The sequence below is a fragment of the Oryzias latipes genome, chromosome 2 (assembly GCF_002234675.1).
Source record: "Oryzias latipes chromosome 2, ASM223467v1".
Classification (NCBI taxonomy): Eukaryota; Metazoa; Chordata; class Actinopteri; order Beloniformes; family Adrianichthyidae; genus Oryzias; species Oryzias latipes.
In genome coordinates, this window is record NC_019860.2 from 6,213,274 (window position 1) to 6,227,985 (window position 14,712).

Consider the following 14,712-nt stretch of genomic DNA (forward strand, 5'->3'; position numbering starts at 1 on the left):
ACAGACGCTCAAACTCATGAAGAGTTCAGCTGGAAGTTGAGAACAAGGCTTTGAAACCAGCAGCAGTTTGAGTCCATTCTGATGATCCATTCAGGTTTCTGCTACAACAAGCCTTTATTTTGAAAGAGCCAGTGGGGCAGAAACAATAGAAGGAGGAGATTACCAACCCCCCCTGGAATGTTGCCCCCTTTGCAGTGGACTAGTGGGGGCAGGGACGGCTGAACCAATCACAGAAGACTGTTGCAGCTTTCCCTCCAAAAGTCAACCAATCAGATGTTGTTGTTTGGATTCTTTGTCTTGAAGTTTCACATGTGGAAGCTTCCAGAGTCTTTTCTGTTCTGGTCTGCAGGCTGAGCAGAACTGACTCCTGCAGGATCACAGGAACTTTCAGGAAAATCTCCAAACAGGAGAAAAGTTTCTGTTTGGACCTTTTTTCTGTGATTGTGAGACTAGCAGATGATCGATCGGAGCTGCAGTGAAGAGGACGGCGGTGTTTGTGGGAGTTGGAGCTGAAGATCGGAGCAGGAACCATGTCTTCAGAACCTCAGGAAGGTTCTGTCAGAGAACAACTTTCTGCTGCTGAAGGAACCATCGTCCAGAACGAGGAGGAGTTCTGTCGTCAGCGCAGACTGCTGGATAGCAGCTGGAACCCGCAGCTTCAGCTGCACATAGTTGGTACGTGACTAAACATTTGAATTCATTGTTTGCTCTGATCTTTTATGTCACTGGGCTTGAGGCAACAATGAATACCCGGCAGCTACAGGCTCATCAGTAGAGACTGAACTCTTCTTTTTTCCTCTCACCCCAGCTCTGTGGGGTGCTCTCCCTGGGTGGGACCGTGCTGTGGGCGCTAATGCACCACAAAGCTCTTTGTTAACTGCCAATAAACCACAGAAGAAGAACAGCGTTAGTTAGTGTTTAGAGGACAGTGGTGTTTTGTTTTGGGGTTATCCTTGTGGTTGGGGTGGAGCTTGCACTCTCTGTCCACCTGAGCCTTCCTGCTCTCTGGTGTTGGGGTCCCTGTGGTGGTCCTGCTGGCCCCGGTCTGGGTGGTGGACGTGGCTGCCCTGTGGGCGGATGTCCTCTATCTGCTGTACTGTGTAAGGCAGGGGTGGGCAGTGGGCAAACTACAGCCCGCCTCCATGTTTGGTCCGGCCCACTGAACTATATCACAGACTCATGTTTTATTTTATTTTTTTAATCGGGCCACACGATCAAGACGTGACATTGTATTTCCCCCTTCTGCAGTCTGTGCTCCAACCTGAAAGCCTCTAAAATCTGTCAAACAGAACAGAAGACAGACTTTCCTTTAATACGTCGCAGTTCATCTTTCCCAGTTTATATCATTTTTTTCTGAGAGATCATGCTGCCTTTTTTAAACAGCGCACCCTGTTCTGTGTCCTGATTGGCTGGGGATCTTGTCAATCAATCTGCTCAGTCCGTGCCGCGTCTCCTGGACGCGGAGCTCTTCAGATCAGAAATCTCTGATCGATGATCTCATTCTAAGATCCTGGACTTTATTTCTATGAACGTTTGGGAATTTAAACAAGAGAAAAGGGGGAAAATGTTCATGTTTGTCGGAGAAAAGTATCTAGGCAGTGAGGAGTTTTACTGCCATAAACGTCTGGAATCAGCCTCCGTGGATTTCACCGATCACTGTTATTTTAGAACGTAAGTAACTCCTGCAATAAAACGAGGAATTCTGTACTGGTGAAAAGGTAACACAGAAATATGAGTAGCTGCAGCAGAAGACATAGAAATGTGCTTTTCCTTATTACTGGATGAGAAACAGACTGCGCAGCTGCACAAACTGTGAGATGAACTCAAAGTCTCTGAGGGAAAATGACCGTTTTAAAAAAAATTTATCAGTTCATTTTTCCAGAATTTTTTCCTTTGGAAATCATAGTGTTATTTGGTCATTGTTTTATTTCATAAATAATGTTAATTATTTTTTTAAAAGGATCACGAATGAATGAAACTTTACTCATGAAGCACTTTATAACTCCTTAAAGGTACCAAATGGCTTCAAAATAAAGAAACAGATCTAAAATGGGAACAAAGGTTTTAAACTAAAAATTCTAAAATATTCTGTTTTAGAATATAATTTTCAGTCCAAATGTTTTCATCTACATTCCATGTTATATCATTCTCACTCCACACATCTGCTTCTGATCCAGCCCTTCTATTGAATTTTGGAACCCAATGTGGCCCCTAAGTTAAAATAATTGCCCATCTCAGGTGTAAAGGCTACCACTGCTGCTTCAGTGGGGCTCTTGGTGTAGGAATGACCGGACGCTGTCTCTTTTTTTTCTTACATTCCATCATCCACAGAACAAAACAGAAAAAGAACAGAAAAGCTCAGTCAAGCACAGGTGTAAGCTCACATTTAGCACAAATGTTGTGTGTGATTGAAATGCTTTACATGAGTGTGTTTGTATGCATTAGGGCTGGGCGATGTGGCCTAAAAATAAAATCTCCGATTTTAAATTCGATTTACGATTCCCCCCACCCCCACCCTACTTAAGGAAAGAAATAAGTACAAACGGCAGACAACTAAAGCAAATGATGCTTTTATTTAATCAAACCCAAGACAAATGTAACCCCCATTTCTGGTATGAATGATAAAGAAATGAACACACTCTTGGAATCAAAGTTAAGTATAAGTTTTTTCTTCTTCTCACTCCCTTTTGGACTTGTGTTTAAATAATTGTGTCCTCTTTTATATAACTTTTGTCTTGTTTTTGTCTAATTTCGTTATTTTAAACTTGTTTTCACTTATCCAAAAATAAAAAGGTTACTTCTTTACTTAAAGTCCCAGCTGTATTTTAAGTCCCACTTTGCAGTCTAGACTAAAAGGAGACAAACACTCACCTTGAGAGTAGCACCATTTTCTAAAGGATTAACAATACAGCTCATATTTGGGGTTTAAGGTTTCTGTTAAATTAAGAAACCCCGTCTTTTCCACTGAGATGATGATGAAGCAGCAGGAGTCAAGGCCCGTTCACACCGGGACGAATTTCGCCAGCGATTTTCGCCGACGTTTAACGCCGCGTGACTAAACAAAGGGCACCAATGTGAGTGTGCACACCGACGCGAAAAAACGCCACGCGTCAAAGCGTCAAAAAAAAAAAACGCCTGGCGAATATTCGTCCCGGTGTGTACGGGCCTTCACGGTCAACCCCCCCCCCCCCCCCTCCTGCGGCCGCTTCCTCCGAAAACAAAATCTTACGGCGGCTGCGTCACAAATGAATATACCGGTACAAGTAATAATTACAATGCAGTATTCTTTATTAACGAATAACAGTGACAACTAACTAGCTAACTAATGAACTAACTATACAGGCGTTGTAGAACGAGTATATGTGTGTGTGTCAGGTCGCGTGCGTGTTTAAGAGGACTGAGCGCGTGCCACGCGAGCGCGCGTGAGAGCCTTTGACTTCGATGGGCTTTAGGCAGCGTGGGGGGGGGGTCTCTTCCTCCCCGTCTGTGGCAGTAAACCCAGACCAGTTCCAAACAACAGATGATTTTATTCCTTTCTTGGGAACAAACTTCCCACTGTCACCGGTAGCCATGCTGTTGCTAGCTGCTTCGTGTGTCGATTGTCGCGTGTCGCCGTGTGAAATTAACGCTACGGAAGCTCTGTGGAGCCAAAAATGCACCACATAAAAACTCAATTTAGTTATTTTTTAAATCGCCTGTAACAAAAAATTCGAATCAATTCATTTGATCGATTTATCGCCCAGGCTTAGTATGCATAATTATGTGTTTATTATAAATATAATCACCCAACTAAAGTCTAGCTTAAATTACAAAAGGGGTTCATTCAAATATACTCCTTGTGTGTCAAAAGACTATAACCGGGTGCTCAGCTGTTGGATAGGAACATTTATTTTTGTAATATGAGGATCTGATCTGTACATTTGTTGGACCTATTCTGTTTGAGAAATCCTGTAACACTAGCTGGGGTTACATGGACAAAAGTAATTGGAAGAAACGCATGAGTGGAAGAATAATGTGTGTTGTAAACAAATAGTCTGCACCAATCAGACTTGTTCGTATCAAAATTTCTTTCCGACTGAGATAGGTAGGTTAGGTCCATTGTTGATCCAATCGTGGTGCATTTAAACCAGGGGTGTCCAAACTACGGCCCGCGGGTCTGTTTTTATTGGCCCGCAGCAAATTTTGAAAATATAATTGAATTTGGCCCGCACATGGCGCTGTTGCACTTCTCGGTTTGAACACTAGATGGAGTCGGTCACAGAAAGGTGTGTTGCGGAGTGTGTGTGTGCTGAGCGCCCCCCGTGCCACGAGAGAGAGGGGGAGGAACGCGTGCAGGTGGAGATTAGTGTGTGAGCACGGAGCGAAGGTGTGGGGGGTCGATACAGTGGCGGTCTTTGATATGGGCGAAGTGGGTGGTGGCGGCACTTCATAGGGGTTAGCATTTTCCGTGCCCGTTGCGTTACATATAATGTGCAATTTAACTCAGAGAAGCAGCTTTGAGCTTTTATTTTGACATGCCTGCAGCTGCCGACACTTTACACTCTTACTTTGAAACATCTGACTATTAATAATCTCTTCATCCGTTTCCCTCTTCACACTTATGGTGTGTAAAAGGTGAAACAACGTAAAACAGGCACATGAAAAGAAATTAAGCAGAGCAGAAAAAAACCCAGTGCTCAACCCAATTTCGACAAAAGCAGGCAATGGGGATTATTTCCCACAATTACCTGCTTCGACACAGCAGACCCGACGCGCACGTGACCACCCTCTTCTGCAAGATGCTTGTGCCCACACCTCTTTGCCGTAGTCCTTGGAACATAAGTCAAAAAACTCAAGAGGGGGGTGCAACTCACCGGTGGCTTGGTGAATCACACTAACAGGTGATTGGGAGTCTTTTTTAGTCTAAAGGCCCGTACACACCGGGACGAATATTCGCCAGGCGTTTTTCGCCACGTTTTTTGTGTTCACACCCAGGCGTATTCTTGGGCATTTTTTATTCCATATAAATGAAGATATGAGTCCATCTAACTTCGTAAAGAATACCTTAGGGAGAAAAAGGGGAATCATCTGGAAAAAATACGTAAATTTAGGCAGAACTGCCATTTTGATCGTGTTAATTCGCCCTGCTAGAGAAACTGGTAAAACTGACCATCTGGCCATATCTGCCTTTGTTTTCTCCAAAAGTGAGGAAAAGTTGTATTTAAAGTATTATAATTATTAGTAATTTGAATTCCAAGATAAGCCAATGATTTAAATTTTGAATAATCCAAGTCTCATGCCAGTTGGTTAATAGGAAAAAGGATACTTTTTCCTAAATTCAGTTTGTACCCTAATAAAGATCCAAAGGAGCTAAGTAATTCTAACATCCTCGGAGTAGACTCAACGGGCATCCCTGACGGGTGCCTCTATGCAAGGCGAAATACTCAGAGACGGTACTATTAGTGCGAACAGATGAAAGGGGCATTGAATACAAAGTTTTAATCCAGGATATGAACCCTGAACCAAAGCCAAACTTGCGCAGTACAGCCAGCAGATATCCCCACTCCACACAGTCGAAGGCCTTCTCAGCATCAAGTGAGACAATTAGCTCTGGAGAATAGGGTTGGGCGATGCATTTGGCCGTTGACGATGTTTGCTGTCAACCATCGGGATGGACGATGACATCGTCGGGGGGGGGGGGGGGTGTTACATTTTTCGTTCTTGTATAACTGCTATTCGTTATTTTGCTTTTTTCATTTTATCTCCCAACTAATGGTTAATCCGCGATGATCCAGTTTAAATTAGGAAAGTGACTTTAACAGAAAAAGTAACAAGCAAGATAGAAAAGAAGTGTAGTCGCTCCCGCACTTAATTAGTGAAGTGGACCGGCGGAGCGCGGACTTAAAGCTTTGTGTTTGATGGGAAGGGGGGGGGTGGGTACATGAGCGGTATGTGTGGGAGATTTAAGACTGCGATCCGTCCCGCAGCTCTAGGGGTACAAGCAACCGAACTCAGAACCGGGTCTAAACGTGTGTCTGAGCACAGCTCGGATCGTCAGCACACACAGCTGTTTGAGCATCAAAGCAGAAATGTCGCTCAGTCCTTAGAAAACATTCAAACAATCACGCGGATTTGTGTTTCCAGTCGTGTCCCGACTAAATAAAGGCTGATGTTATTCTTACACGTTTACGTGCAGCGCCACCCAAAGCTAATGTTGTTAGCCCGTGTTAGCATACTGCTAATCCTGGCTCCGTTCAGAAAAAGCACTGACCACAGGGATTAAAATTTAAATGATGAGCGAACAGGTGTTTGATAATAACCGTAACATTATTAAAAGCACGTTTAGAAGATCATCTCGTATTTTCCCGAGCTGACATGTCAATATATATAGCCGCTCGGTGCTGTTATCGTTTTGTATTGAATTGTTACATTCAATAAAGTTTGGAAAAAAAGCCGCTCGGCGGAAGTTGTATCCCCTTCCGGTTTTCAAACTGCGCATGTGCGAATACTGCGCATGTGCGAATGATTTATTCCGACCGAAATTGTGACCTTAGTGAACGTTTTTATATTCTGAAAACATTTTTCTGGGCCCATCTACACGGTTGGATTCTAATCCGACCATTGATCCCATCAAGATATTTGGTACATGTAACCGCGGCTTATGGTGTCGACGTGCAACGTGGCGGGGGCGTGGCATCACGATGGTGGTCTCTCCATCGGGATGTCAGTCACCCATCACGATGGACGATGATATCGTCCATCGGCACAACCCTACTGGAGAATCAACTGAGTGGGCAGAATATAAAATATTAAACAAACGCCTGGTGTTAAAATATGACTGGCGGCCAGCAATAAAGCCTGTCTGGTCTTCGTGAATAACACTGGGGGCTATTTTTTCCAGGCGAAGCGTTAGGGCTTTGGTTAAAATCTTGTAGTCCACATTAAGTAAACTAATTGGTCGATATGATTCGCACTTCTGGGGGTCCCGGCCTTTTTTTAAGATTACTGAAATCGTGGCTTGGGATAATGTTTGAGGCAGTTTAGACGATGCATGAATTTCTGCAAACATCATGCAGAGTAGAGAGGCAAGTTTGTTAGCAAACACCTTGTAAAAGTCTGATGGAAATCCATCAGGACCTGGAGCTTTGCCATTCTGTAAAGAACCAATTGCCGTCAATATTTCAGCCACAGAAATATGTCTCTCAAGTGTCTGTTGTTGATCTGATTCCATCGAAGGAATATTTAGTTTTTCCAAAAAAGCTTCAATTTCATTGGAATTACATGTACTTTGACTGGCATAGAGACTTTGATTGTAGTTCTTGAAAGCTGTATTAATTTGTTTGGGGTCCGTCACTATTTGAGTTGAGTCCGTTTTGATCTCTGTTATTGAATGATTAGAAATTGATTGTCGCAACTGGTGTGAGAGCAATCTGCTTGGTTTTTCCCCATGGTCATATACTTTTTGCCTTGTTCTGAGCAGTAACTTCTCTGTTGCTTTAATTGATAATGTTTCAAATTCAGATTGCAGCAAAAGCTTTTGTTTGTATAAATCAGGTGTTGGGTTGCTGGCATACTGCACGTCTAGATTTGCTATGAGCTTGGTTAATTCCCTAAGTCTCTCACCACACTTTTTGTTCTTTTGAGCTGTAAAAGATATTATTTGCCCGCGTAAATATGCTTTAAGAGACTCCCATATTAGAGTTTTAGAAACATCGGGTGTGTCGTTTATTTCCAAAAAGAGATCAATGTGGGAGGAAATATATTTGCAAAATTCTTCCTCTGATAACAAGGTTGAGTCAAATCTCCATACCCGTTGTTGCGGGCCATGAGCCGTGGGAAATGAAAGGTCTAGCTGGACAGGAGCATGGTCCGATATAACAATAGCATGATATTTACAATTAGTGATCCGAGAAGTAAAAATATTATCTACCAAAAAGTAATCGATCCTTGAGTATGAATGATGTACTGGAGAAAAGAAAGAGTAATGCTGATGGCTCAACAATACGCAGCGGGTCAGAGACACCATAGTTTTGAATGAATGTGTTGAGAACAGAAACTGATTTAGGTATCGCTGCTGACTGAAGTGTGCTTGATCTGTCAAGAATCGGATCAAGAACTAAGTTCAGATCTCCACCCATAATGAGGTGATGAGTGTCTAAACCTGTTAACTTGGCAATAAGGCTTGTGAAAAATTGTGGGTTGTCCCAATTAGGGGCATAGACATTAACCAAAATAACTGGGGTGTTATACAATTTACCAGCCACAATAACAAAACGACCATTAGCATCCTGAATCACATTTGTACAGACAAATGAAAGGTTTTTTCTAATAAGTATGGCAACCCCTCTTGCCTTTGTGTCAAAAGCAGAGTGATGTGTCTGTGAAAAAAAGCTGTGTGTTAACTTATGAGCATCAGCGGAACGCAGATGCGTTTCCTGGAGAAAGACTATATCTGGTTTGAAACTCAGCAAATGTTTAAAGACTCTCCTCCGTTTGACCAGATTATTAAGCCCCTTTACGTTCCATGTAATAAATGTCACTGAGTTGGGCCCCACTGTTTGCCTTAGATTTGTAAGGGCGGCCATGTTTACTTAGGTTTCATCCTCTCGGAAAGGTGCACACCCAGACAAGGATGAGGTATATATATTTGGAGCTGCAACAAAAACAAAACAAAACCTACAAACCAAAGAATTAACACACATATTAAACACAATAAACCCGAATCTCCCCCCTCCCCCCCAATGAGCTGGTGTACCATGTAAACCTGTCCAACCACTATACTCACCAACCACAATGCTCATTACAGAAAATACCTAGGATACAAAATATTCCCATCTAACAGAATCTAAACTAAAATGTAACAAACCTCCCTCTCCAGAACACTCTCCTTCATTTGTCTCAGTCTTCCTGCTGGTTGTTGTGCATCAGATGTTTCTGGGTGTAGTCTTTGGCTGCAGCGGGATCTAGGAATATTTTCTCACCCAAGCTTGAAGAAATTCTCAGCCTCGCAGGGTACAGCATCCCATATTTCACACCCTGGCATCCTCGCAGCAGCTCTTTAAACTCTTTAAAGGCTCCTCTTCTCTTTGCCACTGTGGCTGGAAGATCAGGAAAAATAAGGATCTTGTTGCCATCATACTCCAGAGACTCTTTCCTAGCAGCTCAGCGAAGCACATCCAGCTTTTCTTGATAGTAGTGAAACTTCACTATCAGTGGCCGGGGTTGCTTTCCTTTGGCCGGGGTAGACTGCAGGCTGCGGTGCGCTCTATCCAGTGTGGGGGCCGAATCCATGCCCAAAACATCCTGAAGTAGCTTAGCCACCGAGTCAACAGGCCGCGTGACAACTTCAAACTGCTCCTTTACCCCGAGAATGCGAATATTGCAGCGGCGTTGCCTTCCCTCCAGGTCCTCTGTCTTCTCCGTCAGGGCCGTCACAGTAGCTTTTAAGCGGCACATTTCTTCCTCCATGTTCACCACTCTGTCGGAGTAGTTGTTTGTAGCATTCTCCAAGCTAGCTATCTGGGCCCGATTTCTGCAATGCTAGCATCCAGTGGACTTAGCTTAGCATTAAATCCGCTTCTCAGACCTTCCAGTTGATCTTTGAAAACCCGTCGGAGCGACTCCATATTTTCGTTGAGCATTTGGCATTTAGATTCAATTTTGGTATCCAGCGTAGCAATCTTAGCCAGTACTGTTTTCTCCGAGTTCGTGATAGCATCCATTAGCTTAGCTGTATCCGATGACCCGGGGCTGCTCTCGGTAGCTTTGGGAGCCTCTAACTTTTTGGTGCTTCTTGATCCAGGCATCATGAATGAACGTCTTCTGTTCGGTCTAAGAGAGCGTTTCCGGAGAAGGTGAATCAGTTCAGGACGATAGATGTTTAGTATTTAACCGGAAAATCTGGTATTTCTGCGGAGCCACAAGGCTAAACGTCTTCACATGTCGTTGCTCAAACCACGCCCCTTAATAAAAGTTAAGTTAAACTAAGTTCCAACTTTTGTTGGAACTTTTATGAGCAGAATCAGAACAACGAAGACTTTAACCACTTCTGATTGGTCAGACTAATGACATGTGATTAAGCCTCCAGAAATGATTGGTTGAGACAGTCAAAGGGGTGGGACTTTTGCGAAAGCGTCTGAAGTTACAATTAAATTGCGATACTGTTATTCTTATCAAAATGTCTTTAATAGAATCAAAGAAACACAAAGAAAAAAGTATTTTGCAATCTTTCATATTCCTGACTACTCTGTGTTTTATCAGGACCTGTTTAGATGAACAAAGAGCTGATATCCTGGAGATGGTAAATGTTTTTAGATCAGTTATTGAGGGCAATTTCACACGGCACACCTGACCATCCACGGCACACTGGTTGAAAAACACTGGAGTAGGAAACACAAGATCAATGACCACCACCTTATTACTCTAAAAGTTGACTTTGTCAGTGTGGGGAGTGTGTGTTTATTAAAATGCATAGTAACCTTGTTTGAAAACTTGTGAGTTTCCTTAATTAGGTGTTTAACCTACTGAATACTGAAAGACTGACATCACCTCTAGTTGTCTTATCTGTAAAATAGAACTAACACAGACTATTTCTTGAGATTACAAAAATACCTTTTAAAAGTATAAAAGTTCTCCTTTTTTGTCTTTTTGTCCTTACAGTCCTCCCTCAGCATTATGCGAGTGAAGAGGATTTGTGCAACCAACAGAGCAATTTAAGAATGGAACAGGGGGAACCAGAACCTCCACACATTAAAGAGGAACTGAAGGAACCAAAACCTCCAAAGATTAAAGAGGAACTGAAGGAACCAGAACCTCAACAAATTAAAGAGGAACATGAAGAACCAGAAACTTCACAGATTAAAGAAGAACATGGAGAACCAGAAACTTCACAGATTAAAGAAGAACATGGAGAACCAGAAACTTCACAGATTAAAGAGGAACTGCAGGGACCAGAACCTCCACAGATTAAAGAGGAACAAGTGGAACAACAACTTCCACAGATTAAAGAGGAGCTCTTCAGCCAGGATGAAGAGAAGCTTGATCTGAAGCAGGAGACTGACACCTTGATGGAAATTCCTACTTATGAGAAAGATGAGAACAGTGAAGCAGATCTAAAGAATCAGCAGAGCTTTAATGTAACTGATAGTCAAGATGAAAAAGGAAACCAACATGAAAAATCAAAATCAACTACAAATGAAGAGACAGACCCACAGAACAGAGATCAGATGTGTTTTATTTTTTTATTTCCTCTCAAAACAAACATGACACATACAAGAAAAAAGGCTTTTCCTTGTAAAGAATGTGACAAAAGTTTTAAGTGTAAATCTCTTCTCCAAACACACATAAGAATTCACACAGGAGAAAAGCCTTTTTCTTGTGTAGAATGCGATAAATGTTTTAGTAATGGATATGGTCTCAAATCACACATGAGAACTCACACAGGAGAAAGGCCTTTTTCTTGTAAAGAATGTGACAAAAGTTTTAGTAATTCATCTAGTCTCCAAAAACACATGATAACACATACAGGAGAAAAGCCTTTTTCTTGTAAAGAATGTAATAAATGTTTTAGTTATGCACAGAATCTCAAATCACACATGAGAACTCATACAGGAGAAAAACCTTTTTCTTGTAAAGGATGCGATAAACGTTTTACCAAATTATCTAATCTAAAAAACCACATGAGAATTCATACAGGAGAAAAGCCTTTTTCTTGTACAGAATGTAATAAAAGTTTTAGGGAGTCATCTAGTCTCAAAAAACACATGAAAACTCACGCAGGAGACAAACCAAAAATTTAATCAAACATCTAGTTTCAAGACACACATGAAAACACTTTAAAACAACTGCCCGTTTCATGTAAAGAATGTGATAAACAATTGTAAACAACAAGTGTTTTTCTTATACAAAATGTAAAAAAAAGTTATACTTTTTATTTCATCTGAAAAGACATGTGACAACTTTTTTTGAGTAAACATTATAAAACAGGTTTTAGCGATGTATTTAGACTCAAATCACCCTTTTTTGTGTCAAGTGTTTGATAAAAGTTTTAGTTATGTATTTGACTTTAAAAAAGAGAACTCATGCAGAAGAGAAACTGACCTGAGGTTAGCTATCAAAGCAGCCTGATCTTTCATTAAAATGCATATTGGCTGATCATGGCCTCCATACCACAATGATGCAGTTATCTAGTAACAGGGAGGCAGTTTTAATTATTAGATGCATTGAATTGAAAGTTTACTGAAATCTGACAGGAGTGCTGAAAACATTCTTTTTTTTCTTCTGACTGAAAATTGTAAAATTTTAAGACATTATTTTTAGGTGTTTGTCATCTATAAGCCACTATGCTCACCCATCTCAAATCAGGGATTGTGTAATGATTCTAAACATGAGTTTCACTTTTTAAGATATTTAACTTCATGAAATTCATTATTTTAGTTATACTTCTGAATAGAAATGTGTTGGTTTGAATTATGAGGGTAAGATTTGATTTTAGAGAAATTTTGAGAATGTTCAATTTTTGTTGGTTGATTTTTCTTGGTAGATTTTTGTACTTTATGATGTTGTTTAAAGTTTTTGAGTTAACCCTTGTGGTTGTTGTTTATGTATGGGACACTGACAGACGTAGTGTGTATTAATCTACACTGTGGAAGCCGATCTGTTTCTTCTGCAAAGTGCGTTAATTTCTCATATTGCACACTTTGAAGGCCATTAACCTGCTTATACCATGGTCACTTACAAAAGAAATAAATATTCAATCCGTTTTCAGTACTTTATTCTTGTTATTTTTGGGATTTAAATTGTGTTTTTTTCTCAAAAAGTGGACTATTTGTTACGTGATGTGGCACATTGTCATAACGCACCGGAGGGGCCAGCACTGACTTTGACTACAGCTGCAAAGGAAAGGGGTATCTGTGCCGACCGTCGCGATGTGTTAAATAAAATCAGTTTAGAGATAAAGTTCACCTCTTACCATTTGTTTTTGTCCAGACGATTAAGCTAAAGGTTGTGGTAAAGAAGCCAGCGCATTGATGTAGAACATTAAAGCTATGTGACGAGAACTTCTTTTTAGACGTGCAGTTATCACTTTGGATTATCACTTTTTAATCTATACCCAGCAGCCAATCAGAATCGATTATTTACCCGGACCATGGTATAAGATAAAACAATGTTGCCTGAGTCTGTGTGTTACCATGACGAAACCATAATTATTTTATATATCTCTAGATCTAATACTATGTGGTTCATGAACATTTCAGTATTGTTTAAAATATAAAATTATAAAGAACCAGACTGGTGTTTGTGTCTGGTGTTCTTGTGATTCCTGTTTTCTTGTAGACATTAGAACTGTTCCTCTGTTCTTTTTGGTTCTCAGTGCTCTGTTCCAATCTTTACTGTGAAGAATAAAGTGGACGTGAACATCAGTCAGAAGTGTGTAGTATTTCCCACAGTGTGGGTTTCTGCTGTTTGTTGGTTCTCTGCTGCTTCCAAAGCTGGACTCCTCAGGTTCAGTTCTGACTGCTGAACTCAGGACTGAGATGAGATCACAGAGCTTCATCAAATTAGTTGATTGGTTCATCAGTCACATTGACCATTTTGTCTTTCTTAAATTTGCCTGTTTCAGCTCTGAAACAACTCCAACTCTTTACCAAACACTACTTTCTCTAGCAGAATAGGTTTTATTCTATATCTTCATAAGGAACGTCCAGCTGTTCCAAACTGAAACCATTGGAAGTAGCAGTGTGAAGATGCTGTACACTCACTGAAACCACACTTTTCTGTATTCTGCATAGAGATTTGTTTGTTTTTCTATAGTGTTGACGTTCTTCCACTTGTTGTTTTTGTCCAATTCTGACCTCTAGAGGAAGTCTGTACAGGTGCAGACGAAGACACAACCCAAAGGAGGACCCACTGCCCTCTGTATAAAAGATCTGGGGCCTCATTTATAAACGTTGCGTACGCACAAAAGAAGGCGTACACCACTCTCTAAGCAATAAGTGAGATTTATAAAAACCAAACTTGACGGGAAAATGTGCGGTCCTTCACGCAAGCTCTGACCCCTGCCTCTCAGAAAAAACATGAAGACTTCACACAGCAAGTCTTACAATTAACAGCCTACACGAACACCCGTTTGATCGATCAGCAGTGAGACAAACAAAAAAAATCAAACGAAAATTACAACAGAAATTCAAACTTATTTGCAGAAAGAAAAGTGAAATATGTTCTGCAATATTGGCATGTTGTGCAATTCATCCTCATAAATAATAAAGTTAACAGAACGAAATAATGTACAAAACTGATGTTCTCGTTAATGTGTCCGTCTGGCGGAGCAGATATAGGTGCAATTCGACAGACAGATGTATTAATTGTCCACTGGGTGAAGTTGTTTTCATAGTAAAACATTTCTTCATAAGCTATGGAATTATGGTATTCATGCATATGCCTTTAGTTTGTTTTATTTGTGATAAAACAATGTATGGCGTATGTCTCAACCATTCAGAAAGCAAAAAGAAATTACATTTGTGCTGATCAATTTCCCATTTCCATGTCGATTATTACCGACATCTGTAGCTTGTCAGATGTAATTAAATGGAGGGAAATAAAATGCCCCATCACAATGCGTAATGACGCACAATGGCTGATCTTGCGCTCTTAGAAGATGTGGAAAATGGAAGAATTCGGAGTGAATGCATCTTTAGACAGTGAGAAGACTTGCTGGCAACAGGGATGTTTTAG

At 41.0% G+C, this 14,712-nt stretch overlaps 2 protein-coding genes across 2 annotated transcripts in view; both read left to right on the forward strand.

The window, feature by feature from the left end:
* Positions 1–14,712, forward strand: part of LOC105355327 (NACHT, LRR and PYD domains-containing protein 12-like) — a 1,049,862-nt gene that overhangs the window by 135,022 nt on the left and 900,128 nt on the right. The gene's annotated exons all lie outside the window — the stretch shown is intronic.
* LOC111948668 (zinc finger protein 112-like) lies at positions 6–13,400 on the forward strand. The gene is made up of 2 exons (XM_023962723.1): positions 6–675; positions 10,639–13,400. Exons 1-2 carry the CDS (start codon positions 531–533, stop codon positions 11,775–11,777), a joined length of 1,284 nt encoding a protein of 427 aa, XP_023818491.1. The 5' UTR covers positions 6–530; the 3' UTR covers positions 11,778–13,400.

Bases quoted from the DNA above. Each gene is read 5' to 3' on its own strand.
- LOC111948668 (XM_023962723.1), top strand. From the start codon at position 531: ATGTCTTCAGAACCTCAGGAAGGTTCTGTCAGAGAACAACTTTCTGCT. The intron at 676-10,638 runs GTACGTGACTAA...TTGTCCTTACAG, and splicing joins GCTTCAGCTGCACATAGTTG to TCCTCCCTCAGCATTATGCG.